The 17382-nt window shown below is 48.3% G+C and overlaps 1 protein-coding gene across 7 annotated transcripts in view; it reads right to left on the bottom strand.

The window, feature by feature from the left end:
- Nucleotides 1–17382, bottom strand: part of Slc12a7 (solute carrier family 12 member 7) — an 83609-nt gene that overhangs the window by 27940 nt on the left and 38287 nt on the right. For all 7 annotated transcript variants that reach the window (XM_076916326.1, XM_034523626.2, XM_076916325.1 and 4 more), the window contains exons 2-5: nucleotides 5832–5926; nucleotides 5286–5408; nucleotides 1823–1969; nucleotides 488–542 (exon numbers count right to left, since the gene is read on the bottom strand). In XM_076916326.1, the coding sequence (XP_076772441.1) occupies nucleotides 488–542; nucleotides 1823–1969; nucleotides 5286–5408; nucleotides 5832–5926 (420 nt within the window). The remainder of the gene's footprint in view (nucleotides 1–487; nucleotides 543–1822; nucleotides 1970–5285; nucleotides 5409–5831; nucleotides 5927–17382) is intronic.

Consider the following 17382-nt stretch of genomic DNA (forward strand, 5'->3'; position numbering starts at 1 on the left):
AGCTCAAGCGTGATGAGAACTGTCTGAAACAGGCAGGTACAGTAACTCATCTGTGTTCAGAAAACCTGCTGTGCCCTCAGCTGGTTAAAGGGGAGAGACTGGCACAGGCCTGCCAACTCTTTTATGCAGAGGACAGGCAGTACTGTTTGGTGTCTCTTGCTAGTGCATAAGAGTACACTGCTTCAGAAGAACCTGCATTTTACTTAGGTTTGTAACCAACTCAAGGATGTGGTTTCTATCTTCATAATAACAGACAGGCAAGCAGTGAGGGTGTGTCTACACCAGAGTCTCTGGGGAGAGAGCCTCTCTCTTCTCTCCACGGGCAGCACAATACTCCAGTGCCACCCTGGTGAAAACAAGTTAACGTCACTGTCACTACATGAGCCTGGGGCAGGAATGGCATCCATACGCATGTAGGCTCTTGTCCTGTACTATGGAAAGACCAATAAACCAACTCAAGGGCCACAGGCACTGGCAGCACCCTCACCTGGGACCACACCGTTGGTAGCGATGGCACTCATGGAGATGGCTGTCAGCATTGTCTGCAAAGAGAGGCAGCTCTTTCAGGAAACGTGTGCCCTAAGATGCTCCAACACGCCCAGCCTGAGGTTGCAGGCTTTTGACCTCAAAGGAGGTAAATGACCAGGTAAGACAGACGACCTGCCTGTCAACCCTTTTCTACCCAACCCACAAATCCATTCCTGAAGGTCACAGAAAACACAGGCTTCAGACCCTGCTCGCCACAGCCCTGAAAGCTGACCCAATCACATTTCTACCAACCCATGAAGCACAAGAAGGACACTTTATCCAGATGTGCATCCAACAGGGAATACAGCACCTCACTGTGTATCCACCTTGCCTCCAGCAAGTACCCTCTGCTCAAAAAGTTTATTTGTGGGTACCAGGAATGCCAATATCACAAAGAATGGCATTCAGGTGATAAATCAAGTGGGTGGCCAGAGGTACCCACACAGAGTAAACCAAAAGACAGCCTGGGGGTGACCATATGGAATGACCAGTCTGGAAATAATAGTCGAATGCCTTAGGGTGGTCATGGTGGGGCAGACACATGAAGTGACCAGTTGGGAAGCATGGGCTGGAGGCTTGGAATAATAACATAGACTGACCAGTCATGGGACAAGTGAGCAGGTATTCACAAGGAATGACCAGTCAAAGGACAGTGAGTAGCCTGGGATAGACACACAGGTGTGAGCTACCAGGGAACAAGTAGTCAGGTAGCCTGTGGTAGGAGTCAAAGAGACTCCCATTCAACCATATTATCTGAATTCCCTACAGAAAGGACCCAGTGACACTTAGGTAAGTAAAACAAATATATACTCTTCCTCACTAGAGAAAGGGGAGGGAGAGACAGTCAGTTGGTAAACAAAGGGGCTGTGAGTGAAAGCTAAACCAGCATGACGAAATGTCACTAGAAATAAGGAGACGGAGACATGCTGGAGGCCTGGGCTTGAACAAGTCACAGACCTGTGCCCCTTTCTCTTCAAGAGAAACCCTGAAAATATTCATGATCCTTCCAAACTAGGGAAAGTCTCATTCATCATAACCCAGTAAGAGGCACCTGCTCCTGACTCAGCCCCTCACATCCCCAGATGTAGAAATGCCACCCTCAACATAGATACAGCTAGATAAGATATTCAGACTAGTGGGAAACCTGGCCTTCCAGGCTGAATGGGCCGGCCCATCTTTCCCGAGTCCTCTATAGGAGCTAGTTTCTAGTGAGGGACCAAAAAGGCAGACCTGGATTTCCCAATAGTAGTCTCGCTCCTGAGAAAGTGCCCCAGGACTAACTTAGAACACTCACACAGGTACAGCACATGGACACGATGAGGAAGGACTCCAGAACGCCAGCTGCCCCCACAATCCAGGTCAGGCGCAGGAAAAGAATAACACCCAAGATGTTCTGCAGGCACGGCAGGTAGACTCCGATGAAGGTGCCCATGCGTGGGGCCTGGAACAGAGTATCAGATGTCCGGAGAGGCTCACAGCTTGTACCTAAGTAACTCAGCCTGGAACCCGACCTACCCTGTGCTTTGGTTTGGAAGTCACAAGAAAGGAGAAACTGGGGAGGAACATGATGGCCATACCATTAAAGTTACAAGGATAGCAAAGATGTCTGACAAAAATCTATGTCCCAAATAAGATGAGGTTCCATGGTTCTGGAGCAGACCACAGACATCTAGGGCATTGTGCTGGAAGGGAAAAAAACTGTCCTAGGCAGGCACAGGGTTAAGCCACCTGGCTCTGCTTTCCAACTGGGGAGAAAACCAGAGTGGGAAGTTTGGAACAGTAAGATGGGGTCCTTGTTATATCTGTGGGACAACTAGGGCCCTGAACCTTGGTGCCAGGAAACTTGAGGCATGAAAGAAAGGAGGCCAGAGAGGCGCTAGATACCAGTAAGGCTGCCTTACTGGTATTTAGTTCAGAAGTCTCAGTATGATAGGAAACAGACTAGAGACCTGGGAATATAAGAGCTGAGAAACCAGACCCCCAAAAAAGGAGGCTCATCTCAGTTTAGGTGAACACAGCATGAACACAGAGAACCAGCTTGAGCAGACTGTGGTGATGACCACAAGGCTGGCACAGAGCAATGCTCACACCGAAGCCTGGCTGAGAATGTCATCCATCCTGAGACCAGACAGGGAGAGCCCAGCAGCTGAGGAATGGTACTAGATGGTTGTAGTTGGCCAGAGGGCAGAGTCCAAGGAGAAAAGACCACCTAAACCTGAGAGGACAAGATGGCAGCTCAGGCCTGCACAGGGCCCTGCCACTGTGAGCCACCTGGGGCAGGGCAGCTTAACTTCCACCAACTCGAGATCAAAGATTTCACAGGAAAAAAGGAGAGTGTATGGAGAGCTCTGGGCTTGAAAGCCTGGAGGCCTTAGCCCTGAGCCCAAGGCCGGTGAGCATCAGGGTTCACACTGAAGGGAGAAGTATATATAGTAGGAGGGAGGCCTAGGCCTTGACCTCATGCCCTCCCTATCTTTGAGGCCTGGACACTGCCTTCTGGGGTCAGAAGATACAGTCTTTTTGGACTTAGACTCTGCAAGCCGGCAGATGAAAAAAAAAAGGCTTTTGGGACTTTTTGAAGAGTTATTTTTATCTTTATTCTGTTATGTATACATCCGTGTGTATTGGTATATGCACATGAGTGAGGATTATTTTCATCTTTATTATGTTACACGTACATATGTGTGTTGGTATAATGCACATGAGTGCAAGTACCAACAGAGGACAAAAGAAAGGACATTCCAAAAGGGCTCCCTTCGAAATGGAGTCCTAAGTGGTTGTGAGCTGTCCAACACACATCTTCTGGAAGAGTAGCAGCTCCTCGCACTTGTTGAGCCATCTATCTCTCTAGCCTGTCTTATTAATTTCTCAGTTAAACTAAAGAATGTATGTGTACAAGACCACAGTGTGGGATGGACACTAGAGAGAGTCAATGTCTCTAATAGAAACATTGCAGAAAACAACTTGTCAAGGCAGGCCATTGATGGGCAGCCCGAGATACACAAGCGGCTGCCAGGTCACATGGCTTAGCTTCAGATCCCACTGAGACATGGGCTCAGGAGCTAGCTGTCTGCCCAATATCCTAGTGCCTGGGATTCCCAGACCCTTCGAGAAGAGGGGATGGCCACCTCTAAACTCTCAGCTTTGTCCAGATGATCCGGATCTGTTTACAACCCAGGTGGAGCTCAAAAGAAAGTGATTCCTGTCTCTAGGGACAAGTTCTCTGCCATCAAAGGAGATACCAGGGGCAGGCTCTACTTCTGTCCTGCTGACCCAATGGATCCTTAAGTGGGACATTTCAACCAAGATAAGCAGCTCTGCAGTGGGCCTGTCCATTAATCTGAAATCCAGTCCAGAAGCATGTTTCCCTGGGAAACAGTAGCCAGAGAACTGCCATACTTTGAGTTAGGGCAAAATATACTAAGGCCATACTAAGTATAATATCCCCAAACCTGGATGCTATGCTTACAAGGATGGATTCTTTCCACGGTGCCCTTATGGGCAGCCAAGCCTGCTGGGCTCTACTCTTAGGAAATAAAGACTAAACTGTGGGATCAACCTGAGCAGGACCTTGACTATGCAGAGAGTTGAGGCTGAGGGTCAGTTCCAAGATGTATTCAGCTCAGTGTTTGTTCCCTGGCACAGGCCAAGTTTTCCTTGGACACAAATTCCAACAAACAAAAGAGACAGACAGATGGACAAATGGACATGTGTACTGTGGACAAGGAAGGCCTGGGCTTCTGAAGTCCAAGAGCCTGTTAGGCTGTAAGTCAGTATGGGGGACACAAGTAAACTCCACTAATGCATTTGAGTGACAAACCTACCACCACAGCAGCCCCTAAATTCTCCTTTATAATCCATCATTCCGCACATCTGGACAGCTGTGACTCTGCCACCTCAGCAGGGTCAGCTAAGGATGCCCAGAGTATCTGGGAGTCAGCAGGAAAAGGCATGGCCCAGACAACATTTCTGAGGAAGCCACTGCCCTACTCTGCCAGGAAGACAACCCAGTCTCAAAAGCGCTGAACACTGTGTTAAACTTGAAATACAGTACTGATCCTGCTGTGTTTGCAGCAGGGGGAAAGAAGACAGCCAGTGCCACTCTGTGGCCTGACTTTGGTAGAGCCACAGTCAGGCTGGGAACTGGCTCGTGAGAAGCACCTAGGCAGAGGCTAGATGTGACAAAGAGGGTAGATCACCTTCATCTTTGCTCACCAGCATTAAACTCCTCCCTCCAGACAAAGCAGGGGCCTCAGGGAGCTAGAGCATGAGGTGAATAAAACTCAAAAGTCTTTAGGGAAGGCTTTAAGCCAGACATAATGGCAGGCACATACCTGTAATCCCAGTACCTGGAAGCTGAGGCAGGAGAATTACTGTGAGTTCAAAGCCAACTTTGTGTGGCATAGTGGGCTCCTGGCCAGAGTGAGACTATCTCAAAAACAAATAAACACCACAACCAAATAATAAAATTAAACAGAAACCAGACCTCAGGCAGAGCTTAGTGCCTGAGAAGTCTCACTGGAGCTATATGCCCCCATGGATGCCCACTCAAAGTTGTGCAGGGAAGCCTACACAGGACCTCTAGGACCTTGTCCCTTCCCGGAAGCACAGGACATTGGATGTGTCCACTGAGACACAGTGCCAGAAAATGAAGGTGGCCAAGCCTCATGAAGAGAAAGGATACATATGATCTGAAAGCCTGGCAAGGGTGTTCTCTGTGTAGAAAGTTGGAAGACTACTATCCACAGAATGTGTACCTTGATCTCCCTCCTCCGGCTGTCCTCATCTTCCTCGTGCTCCACCACACCCTGGCTCAGGTTGGTATAGTTGGCCAGCTTGTTCAGGAGTGATGACACCATGGGGTTGCTGTCCATCTCTTCCTATGGGTGCAAAGCATCACATATGCAGGAACCAGGTTCATCAACATACTAGGACAATACTTTCCTGGCCCAGCACATGCATCGTCCCCAGGGCTGTGTAGAGCCCAGGAGCCCACAGTCAAATGAATGGAACCCCCCGGATCCGTGTGCCCTAGGACATCTGTCCAGCCAGTGTGGAATCAGAAGTCAGGGGCACTGAGAGAGTCCTCAAGGCTTCAGGAACTCTAGGGAATGCTCCTGCCCAGGCTGCAGCTCACTTATCAGAAACAGATAAGCTCAGTGGATCTCAGGCAGAAGCACCCTGCTCCTTCCTTATCAGCCCAGGCTGCCCTTGCCTGGGACACGAGAGATGGCTGCTCCTTTACTCTCCCACAGGTTCTTCACTAACATACCTTCTTGTTGTAGAAACTGAAACAAAATTACCTCAAAAAGTGCCATGTTCTTCCCCTCAAAGTAGTTTTCTCTTTCCACCTCCACGTTATTGATGAACGGGCTATTCTCCCTGGGGTTTCCATCTCCTGTGGAAGACAGTCAGGTTAGTCTAAGGATCCCAAGCCATGCAAGCCCTGAGCCATGGAGTAGCCAAGTCAGCAGATATGGGACCCTGTATTCTAATTCCTTCCCCATCAGGATCTTGGCAGAGATGTGCCTCTGAGGGACTCCTTAGCCCTTGGTACACAGGACAGGCCTCATCCTCATGCTGCCAGGTTCCTAGACCAGTCCTCTCTGCCTCAGTTTCTATTCATGAGACGGTGACATCTTGTGTCTGCTTCTCCCCTCGGGGTAGCCAGGCATGTTGTACACTGACTGGACTGGTGAGTACTCAAGTAAAGAACACAAACACCCAGGGACAGCTTCAGAGAACAGGTTCAGCTTATGGGGAGAGATCAAAGGCTGTTTATTTAAACCTTTGGAGGGGGGGTGAGTACAGGCAATCAAGGGTGAATGGACATCACTGGTTGGGACCACAGTGCCAGGGATGTCTCATTTGCATGAGGAGGAACTTCAGGGGCTGCTGGACATGACCTTATAAGGGGAAAGGAAGCTTAGCCTGGCTACAGCTGTGTGACCTCTGGTGAGGCATGAGTGGGGGCACAGGGCTACGTGGGTCAGGAAATGCAGACCCAAGGCAGAGGGAGTGATCCTACTCTTGCTAATCTTAGGAACAAGGGATAGTAAGAAGGGGACCAAAAAAAGAAAAAAAAAAAATCGAGAACAGTCTTGGCAAATGGTGCTGGGAGAGGGGGTGGTTTCATGGGGGAGACAGGTTAGGTCCTGAAGTGTGTTCTACACTAGTACCCTACAAGTAGGATCCTCAGCTCTGCTTCCTCTCCATGCCCAGAGTCAATGGGGAGTCTTGGACGCTCAAGGCCCTTGACAGGCAGGTCCAGTAACCAGTGTAATCTTATGATGTCCAGGATGAGAGGAGAACACACCTTGGGGTTTGGATTCCTGAGCATGGAGTACCATGGCACTGGGCACATGGTCTCGATACCTCATGTTCCAGCTGCCCAAGGATATAGACATTTGTTCAGTCATAAAAAACATAGGGTTACAGGTTGGCATCCATTGAGTCAGGACCCTGAGGCACCGAAGTCAGAGGTGGGTGGAAAGGGAGCATCCCTGAAGAAGGAACAAACCTGAAGGAGATCTTTGCTGTGACACCTCTCCCCAAGCCCAGGTCACCTTTTAAGACTAAGCTCACAAACTCAGATGACAGAAACTAAGATCTTCAGGGGGACCGAGAACTGAGTCCTGATGTGACAGGTTGAGTCCCCTGTGCTGGTATCTGGAACCAGGCCTTGCTTGATCCCTGAGCATACCGTGGGCCAGCAGCATAGGGTAGAGGATACTAGGATCAGAGAAATGATTCTTTATTTGGACCTTTTCAAGGTAGCTACTTGGAAGGAGGCACCAGGTAAAGATTCTAAACAGTCTCCAGCTGGGGAACAGCAAGTTACATTACGTCCCCTTTCAAGTCCTACTAACCAGGCATGTGATACTTCTGGGGATGACTATCCTAAAAACCAAGAACCTCACAAACAGATTGGCCCCATTAAAGACTAAAGCCCTCTTTGAGAGGGAACACCATTCACACTGAGGTTTGTTTTGTTTTGTTTTGACAGTAGCTTTGAATTTCAAATTCCTCAAATCCCAATGGGATTATGCTGGCCTTCCGGGGGAAGGCCCACACAACACCTCCTACTCTGCTAGCTAGTTCAGACCACGGTTTAACCACCAATCGGGATTGGTACCCAAACAGAAGAGGCTGACGCAGGTCCCTGAAGCTCACTAGACCCTTTCTGTCTCAGGATACACCTGACCCAGGTCCTAGTAACAAACTCCAATAATCAAGGTCATCAGGGGTCAGGGAACAAAGGAACACAAAGTGCCCTGCCCTGAATTTAAGTAGGCCCCTAAACCATGGCATCTGATTACACATACTAAAGCAAAGCAGAGGGAGAAACCTTTGTTAGGGCCCACAGTGCAGAAGTGACTTTGTTCTAGTGTTCTAATACAAATTCCCTCACCAGTACTCACCCAAATGTCCCCCTGGTGTCCCCCTCCTCCTAATTCATGGCCCTTAGCTTCCCCCAGATCACCAAGGAACAATAAGGTAGAAACAGAACTGTTGACAGTCTTCTGCAGAGAATTCACGGGCAGCGCAGACAGCTGAGAACACAGCCACACTACCTTCTCAGCAGAGTGTCTTTGATAAGACAGGAGCTCTAAAGACGGCGGAATATACACAGCAAGGCATAACCCCACCCAGAGCTCAGAGCCTGTGTGTTCTGTATACACTATCCTCCCTAGTGGGGACCGCAAACTCTTCAAATTCCACTCACATCAGAACCTTGGAGCAAGTAGGAGGGGACAAGATTGTCTGCCACATCAAGGACTGAAGTTGAAAATATGGCAGGCTGGTCCTTTCCTGGATGGTCAGGAAGCTGGGGGCAGAGTGAGCTCTGCTGATCCGCCTACGCATACATGCTCACCCTTGCGAAATCATGCAGAGCCTTTCTACAAGAGAAGGCTTACAGGCCAAGGCACAACCTCCCTGGGTTCTCATCAAACCCATACCTGCCCCCCACACAGTGACACCAGGCCAGCATCCCACAGAACAACCCCCTTCCATCTGGAGGCAAGAGCCTGTACTCTCAACTGTCCCCAGTGTGAGATCTCCTCATCTCACCAACTTCAAATCTTACATGTGGCAGATGTAAGAGAGTCAAGGGACAGATGAAGTCGCACCAAAAGAAACGGGAGGGGTGGATCATGGCAAGGCAGAGACTTAATAGGTATAAGAGACCCTGGCCAAGAGAAAGCAGATGAGAGTAGCTTAAATCTTCCAAGGAACAAGGTATAACCTGAAGGGACTCTCGCCAACTCCAGCATCGCCTTTGAGGGCCTTGCCCTTCTCCCAGGTTCCTTTTGCCCTGCTAAAAATCATTAGATTACATTCCTAGAGCTAGCCTCCAAGGCCTATTCCCTTATTTGGCCAATCCTTCCTCCTCAGCCTGACTGCCAGAAGTCTAGCTATCAAAGCACTGAAGTCCAGTGATTATTTAGCCCCCTTGGCTCACCTAATTACCATGCCCAATTAAAATTAAACACCTCATCCTAACAGGAGACTTCCTATTTTACCTTTATAAGCCGCCAATTGGCCTTGACTGTCTCCTCACTATCCAGAGACAGTCCTTTGCCCTCAAGGGAAAATAACCCTCCATCTTCTCTCTTGGTCCCTTCCCACTTCAACCTCATCCTCTATCTCCTGCCTTTGTTTCTTATTCCCTACCATTTGTCCCTGTGGGGCAAATAAATCTTTGTGCTGAGAACTTGGTCTTGGGGATCCTGAGCCAATGCTTTTCCTTTTTTAACCTTTAACTTACATAAATATTATGCTAACCACTCAAAACACTATAACCAAACACAGAATCCTCATTGGTCAGTTCCTTCTCCAGAGTATGGGTAAAGCATTCTAGAACAGCATCCCAGGTCTCCTAATAAATGATATAAATTTAACAAACACCCAAGTACACTGTGGACAGTGGAGGCCAGTTTTTACCCCTCCTGGAAAAGGAGGGCCAGATAAGCCCTGAGGCGTGACACATCTGAAGAATGAATGGAAACTGGGCTTTTCAGGGTGTGCTACCCACATGCATACATATGTGTAGCTTCCTACCTCTGTTAGCTAACAGGCAAAGGAACAGGGCATACTAGTAGCTAAATGTATACTCAGCACCTACAACTGGCTTGCTAAGATCATTTTCAACTTAGACCATCTCAGGAGAACCACTGACTACAGAGCTAAGGCAGGGGGATGGATGCTAAAACTAAATGTAGCCAGGAAATGTCAGTGACATGTCAAAAGCCAAGAGGCACCATCTGGATAGTTACCCATGACCACTTCTGAGGCCATCTAAGGATCAACTGATTGGAGCACAGAAACACACAAGCATCTGAGGACAACACAAGCCATGGAGACTTGCTACAATACCTTGGTGTACAGACCAGTGGTCAGGCTAAAACAAACTGCCTTGGAATCCTGTAGCTGGGAGACAATGGGGGATATAGAGCCTAGTGGGGTAGGCCCGGCTGAGTTATCGAGGGGTCACAGCTATCATATCATAGTAAAGGGTAGCTGGACAGCAAGCATTCTTGACCCTACGTATCAATGGGGTGTTCCACCATGCCACTATCCAGACTATAGGGCCACAGACACAAGCCTGCAGTTCCTGCTTCCCAGAAAGCAGAGGCACACAGGGAAATTCCAGAATGAAGCAAGATAGCAGGCTTTCTGTGATGACATTACAACGCTATATGATCCAGAGAAACTCAAATAAGATCTTTGTTGTGTGAACATTAATTCTCTCACCTGCTAAATGCTATAGAGATTCTGAAAGAAAATGTGTCTTTTTGGAGAGGGTATGCCCCAAAAGAGCCTCACAGCCTCTGCATGTGTGTGAGAGAAGATAGATGCAGGAGAAGGGAAAGAGAAAGACTATTTCATCACAGAAAAAAAGTCACATGCAGAGAGCTGAGGCCAAGCATAGGAGAGACTTCTTTGTATTCTTATGATTTTCTGATGTCTGGAAATAAGTTAATATCAGGTTTAAAGAAGCCAGGTGTGGTAGCACACACCTTTAATCCCAGAAATTTCGAGGCAGAGGCAGATAAGAGTTCTGTGAGTTGCTACCCAGCCTGGTCTACATGGCAAGTTGCAGGCCAACCAGGGCTACACAGTGAGAACCTGTTTTGGAAACAAATAAACAACAAAAAAAGCAAATATAAATGCAACCCACTCTGGTATCACCAGCTCTGGGGACAGAGGACCAGGGTGTGACTCATAGCCCAACAACCCTCCAGAGAGTCAGGAGACAGGGTTTCAGATTCTCCCTCAGATGCTCAGATAGAGCCAACTCAAGCTCATGACCTTGAACAAAGTCTCTGCTACTCACCTCCTGCTTAGCTCAGGTTACCAGTCTCCAGGGAGGAGGGCTACGTGGAAAGACACGGAAGGGCAAAAGCTCTTCAGAAACCATACCTCCAGCCTCCACCCATAGCCTGAGTTTAGGAGTCACCTGCCTGGGTCTTTCACAGAAAGCAGCCATAAGGCCATTCTGAGCAGTCACAGCTGCTGTTCTCAAGAAACTTTTCTGACCCTTTGCCCAGATGCACAGGTATAGCGATGATCACTCGTCTGAGGAAGCAGCACTCCCATAGCCTGACCAACACTCCAGGGAGCAGTGGCAAGACACTTGTGAAGCTGTCGACAAGATGACATTTGAACAACAGTTCAGTGGGATGACTATACAGGATGGCCAAGGCTGCTAGTCCTGGAAAGAAACGTAAGGATACAAACAGATGCTGGGGAGACTGGGGTGGGTAGACGTGACACACAGCCTCAACCTGGCTCACAGTAAGCCGTCCTCTGTGGAAGCTTGTACACCTCTGACTTTTCATTTCAACGTTTATCAAAGTGATGTATGAACGCACAACACAGAAACACACATATGTGCATGCTCGTGCACACACACACTCACAAATCTTAAAGACAGTAAAACACATCATGAGAATTTCAGTACATCCCTCCAGCTGGGGGCTGTGCTAAAGACAGTAAGTTTGCAATCGACCATTCTCTCTAGTCCGCCAAGTACCAACTACAATTCTTTAACAGATACACCCATCATCAAAAACCAAGCTCTGGCTTTGGGCAGATCCGAAGAGATTACATCACAGGTGGGATCATACCTAAACCAAACAGATGTATTTATGGTACCTCATCCTCAGGACACTGAGAGGACATCCAAGGTCCTCCCTTCTTAATTCCACAAGAGTCACAAGATAACTAAGAATCAAATAGGGGCTGGAGAGATGGCTCAGCACTGATTGATCTCCCAGAGGTCCTGGGTTCAGTTCTTGACAACCACATGGTGGCTCACAACCATCTGTTATAGGGTCTGATGTCTTCTTCTTCTTGTGTCTGAAGAGAGTGACAGTGTACTCATACACATTAGATAGATGATAAATAGATAGATAGATAGATAGATAGACAGACAGACAGACAGACAGATAGCTAGATGATAGGTAATAGATGACAGATAGACAGACAGGTAGGTAGGTAGGTAGATGATAGGTAATAGATGGATGGATAGATAGATTGATAGATGATAGGTAATAGATGACAGACAGACAGACAGACAGACAGACAGAATGAATGAATGAAATACTTCCATGAGAAGTGCACCTGCATCTACATGAAAAGAAAACACCAGGGTCCCTTTGTCATTTAGATGACTGTTAATTTTCAGGTCTCCGCTAATTACTTCTATATCTAAATAAACCTAAGTCTGAATCATATTTTTGAGAGGATATTTGACACTTAAGGTCTGCACAGAGGAAACCTTGATTTAAACACACAACACCCAAACACTCAAACCCAGAGCTCAGGAGTCACCAGAGCTGAAAGCTGTTAAGCTCTGAGGCAAAGCTGCTCATCCGAGGTGGCGTCTCTCTGCATCAGACTACACATTCACTAAAACTAGAAGCATCTTGGGCAGGGGACAGCTGAGTCTACAGCTGCCAAGGAGGCAGAGGGAGTGGATGGCATGAGAAGGAATGAACTCTAGGTCAGGTACCGGCTGCCAGCCAAACACTTAAACATGGCCTCTCCGCCAGCTGGGAGGAAATCTAGGCACCAGTACTCTGCTGGTAGGCAGACAGAAGCTCTCCACCTGTGGGTAAGATATGGCCAGGTCAAGAGACCACAAGGCTAAGTCTCCACCAAAGACAAATTCTTCTGATAAACCTCCACACTTGTGAACCAGAAGTAATCCATTTCCCTCACTACAGAAATACTTCTAAAAACCTGTCTATTTCACACGTGGTTAGCAATGGCCTGCCATTTACTCCACGACAGAACAACCAGAAAGGGTTCACTAAGAAGTCAGGGGACAGGCGGAGCCCAGAACCTTCCATAGCTGAGATGCAGCAAGATTTAGAAACTTGCAAAGCCAAGCACTCCCTATAAATGCAGGATGGGGAAACAGAGGGCACCACTTGGAGATACCTGGGGTCTGTAAGGGTTGGTGATAGAATACAGATGCAGATAAGTCATTCAACCCTCCCCCTTTTCTGCCTCACAGTGTATCTTTCCTGGCATTAAGGAATGTGACAGAGTCTGATGGCTGGGATGCATGCCTTTAATCAATCACAGCACACAGAGGCAGGTCATCTTTGTTAGTCTGAAGCCAGCCTGGTCTACATATCGAGTTCCAGGACAACTAGAACTATATAGAGAAACCCTGTCTCAGAAACTCAACAATAAAACAACAACAAATGACAGGTCAGGATCTTCAGCCATAAAGTCTAGAATAGAACAAATGAGCTACAGATGTGCACCTCTCCTCCCTGCAAGCCTCACTCATAGAAACAACAGAAAGACAAAGACTGCTTGGCTGAGCTGTCAAGTATCTGCTGCAAACCCTAGAGCCTCTGAGCCTACAGAGCCACAGAAGAAAGGACCTAAGATACTGAGGGAATTTTCCTTTAGAGTAGAGGGAGCCACAAACCCTATCAAACCTTCCAGCCAAGCTGGTGCCTGCATTGGCAACATCATGTATAAAACTATAAAACAATCAACTGCAGAAACAGCAAAGAACCTCAAAACCAAGGGAAGCCAAACAGACTCCTAGAAAGAAACAACTGGAGGTACCATGACTCCCTTGTGCCACAGGCAGCTATCCTCTGACATCTGTATCCTGTTGGCCTTTAAGATGCATGCATAAGTGTCCCAGCCATCTCCGGCAGCGACTCCATAATCCTTCACTGCCCCCTGTGGCAGCCAGCACCTCCTCCCTGTGTAACACCTACAACCTGCCAGCTCATGCCTCAACAGCAAAGGACCGTTCCAAGGGCAGCTAGCCCGAACAGAAACCAGAGAGGGCAGAACGGCAGCTGAGTACCCATGCCTCGTATCATTTGTAGAAAGAGAAAGAAAAATTAAAGGGCTCAATGTCAGACACAAAGGCTAAAGAGTCTGACTGTGGACAATTCAGTGAAGAGATGGGGCAGCCAACTCACTAAGGGAGAGAGACCTAGAGGGGCCTCAGACAACTGTCCCCAGTGATCAAGAGGACAAGAGGGCTGAATCCTGGGACAGTGAAAGACCCAATGTTATGCTAAAGAACAGCACTCACTCCCCAAACCATCTTGTACAAAGATGGTAGTGAGATGATCCCCACAGAAGAAACTCTCCAAGACCTGACCTCACTCCCCTGACATCAGGTTACCAGAAATGAGTAAGTGTAAGAAACACTCCCAGCTGCCTCACGCCTTTAATCCCAGCACTTGGGAGGCAGAGGCAGGCGGATTTCTGAGTTCAAGGCCAGCCTGGTCTACAGCTGAGTTCCAGGACAGCCAGGGCTTGCTTTACAGAGAAACCCTGTCTCGGAAAAACCAAAAAAAAAAAAAAAAAGAAAGAAAAAAGAAAAGAAAAGAAAAAAGAAAAAAAAGAAACTCTCCCAGCTAAGACACTAATCCTCTGCTCTTTCAGAGGACCAGGATTCAATTCCCAGAGCCTACAAGGTGACTCACAACCAACTGTAACAGGTTACAGAGTACTAGGTGGCACAAGACACTCGCATGGTACACAGACATACGTGTAAGTAAAACACGCATGGAAAACAAGGAAACCCCACAGAACCTAGGCAGCAGTGGACAGAGAACCTCCAGGGAATATGGCAGCAGTTGCAGAGAGAGTTACAGTAGCATCATATGACTCTTTACAGCTGACTAGTGCAACACAGCTCCATAATCCCGCCATGAAGTCAGGAGGACTGTATCATTCCTAACTGGAACCAGGGAGGCCCAGTCTCTGGCATAAAAGGATTTAGCCACTGTTACCACCATACAAGGTCTGGCGGTTCTATGGACACTGCCCCAAGCCTATGTATCCTCATAGGCTGCAGTTCTTCACAGGGAAAAAGCCATGCCAGAGCCTCCTACGGTAACTCACCACAGCCCTGGGCCCACAGAGATCATAGAGTTTTCTTAAAAGTGCATCAAATGCTTCAGGAAGACATGTTATAAGCTGCATGGAACCTGGGCCAACCCTGACCTCTGTCATGAAGGCTACAGCATGTGTTTCAACTTGTAGGAAAAGCCTCACCTTGGTTTTTCATTTTGTCATCTTACACGGGGACAGTCCAATGATAGCCTAGGGATAGTTGCTCATAGCTGCCCACTAGATGTAAGCTGTCCCTGTTTCAGAGATGTCCAACTGAAGCCTGATACATTGTAAAGTGTACAGATATGACCAGAGATAGTTGTAAGTACAACGCCCGGGGAAAGCTCCCACGCTGCGTTTGGTTGCGACGTGGATATAACAAGCAAGGTTGTTTTTGGATGTGACTTACCTGTGGAAATACAAACTTGCTGACTTTTAACAAAGACCAGCACCTATCCATCTTTTACGTAGAAACCCCTCAAGCACCTTCTCATTAAGACCCTTGTCCTCAGAGGCAACCTCAGGTCTGGCTTCTCAGGTCATACTTCTTAATGCATTCTTCTAAGGTATACAAATGCAGCATCCCTTTTCACCAAGCAGATAACAAAATGCACAGCTTCTTCCTGTAGCTGCAGTCTCTCTGGTCTGGTCCCATTGAAGGAGAGACTAAAGGCTTTAAGCTTTGGGAACCCTGTCCCTTCAGAAATTCTGACTATGTCTGTCTGAGAGGTGTGTGCATAGGTCAGAGGTGGCCAGGGTCCTGGGCATGGGAGGAGACAACCTCTCCACTAGATAAGCATCAGGTATTTGTGAAATCCAGCCAAGTTTCATAGGCAGAGCCAAGCAGTGCCAGAGCCACTTCTGGCCCTCAGCCCAGGATCTGCTCCAGGACAGCAAGTTGACTCCCCATTCCCAGCCTGCTCCCTGCTGAGTGGTGTCTTAGTAGGGAGAAGCCAGGCACAACCTGGCAGGCCCACAGACTCATTCACAGGCAGCCAGGCCTTAACAGCATGACCCAGGCAGGCATAGCCTCCTCCCACCCTTGTTCTTCTTGAGGCAGGCAGGGCTCCAGGGTATTACTACTAATCCCTCAATGGCTCAAGAGAGGGATAGAAAGCAACCCCTGAGACTCAGAGCCATATCGCCTGATAGGCTGAAGAGCCTGGCCAGTAGAGCTGGCTGCAAAGACCAGCAGCCTCCTCCCTTTCCTGCCATCAAGTGTAGGCGGGTCTACCCAGCTTAGCAACACAGGAGATGGGGCATGGGTCACAGAGGAGCTGAGTTTGTGTACAGAGGCCTGGGGGAGGAGGTAGGCAAACTGCTTAGCTCATAGGGCTGACTACTAAGCACCCACAATAAAATAAAGTCCCGCCTGGTAACCTTAAGGTGCTCTTTGGTTTCCTAAGAACAGCCTATCCCGAGCCAGGACCACCACCATAAAACCACCCTGGTGGCTGCATTGTAAAATGGTTTTGTGCTAGAATGGGTTTCAGTTCCAGGGCCCTGAAAACTCAAAAAGAATACCCACCACCTCTTGACTGCCCTCCAGATTCTCAGAACCTTCATGCATCCTAAAAACCAAGCAACCTGGAAAATCCAGGCCAGTGGGACAGACCACAGAGCATGGTTAAGGACAGAGAGCCACAGGCTGACTGACAGGCCCCAGGCTGACAGCTTTCCACTCTCAACAGCAAATTGCTGGCTGAATGAACAATACATTCTGAAGAGAAAACAAAGGAAATAATTGAGAAACAAGAACCACCCACAGCTCCAGCCAGAGAGGGCCACTTACTTCTTGTGGCATTTTCCATGCACATTCCTCTAACCCCTGCCTCCCATCTCAGGTTTCCAGGACAGTGAAGTCCAATAGAGCCACTCTGTCCTTCAGGGAACAGGCCCAGTCCTTTCCCATCTGTTCTGAGTCCTGCTCAACACTTTCAGGCCTGACTTGACCTCTCTATCACTCTGATTCAGTGTGGGAACTTTTGAAGTTAGCGGCTTAGAGTGTTTCCTGTGCAATCAGGCCCAGCCTTCTTCCTGCAAAGCAATACACTTTACTTCAAGGTTGCACGGATGCAGATGGGGCTCTAATGCACAGGCGGAAGAACATTTGCACCAGAGTGGCAGGCAGCCCCACTTCTCTCCACAAGGCTCCATGGGAACAGATCCAGGTTTAAACAGAAACTGGCAAACCAAGTGTGCGAGCAAGGCTAATGCCTAGGAGGGCTGGAAACCCTGCAACCTCGGTTAGTACCTAAATGTACAGCTAGCTGTCCACTCTCCTGCTCACCCTAACCTAACTCAGTAGCACTGGGTCTCATATAGTTTGAAAGGCAAAGATTCTCAGAGGAATAGTAAAAAGATTTGGGGGCCCAGGGAGTAGTAAAGCAAGGCTTCCCAAACAATGTGGCAAGCCTGTTCTACCTCCCACCCTGGGATTGGTAGGACTGTCCTCAAAACATGACC

This window comes from Arvicanthis niloticus, chromosome 19 (assembly GCF_011762505.2).
Source record: "Arvicanthis niloticus isolate mArvNil1 chromosome 19, mArvNil1.pat.X, whole genome shotgun sequence".
Lineage (NCBI taxonomy): Eukaryota > Metazoa > Chordata > Mammalia > Rodentia > Muridae > Arvicanthis > Arvicanthis niloticus.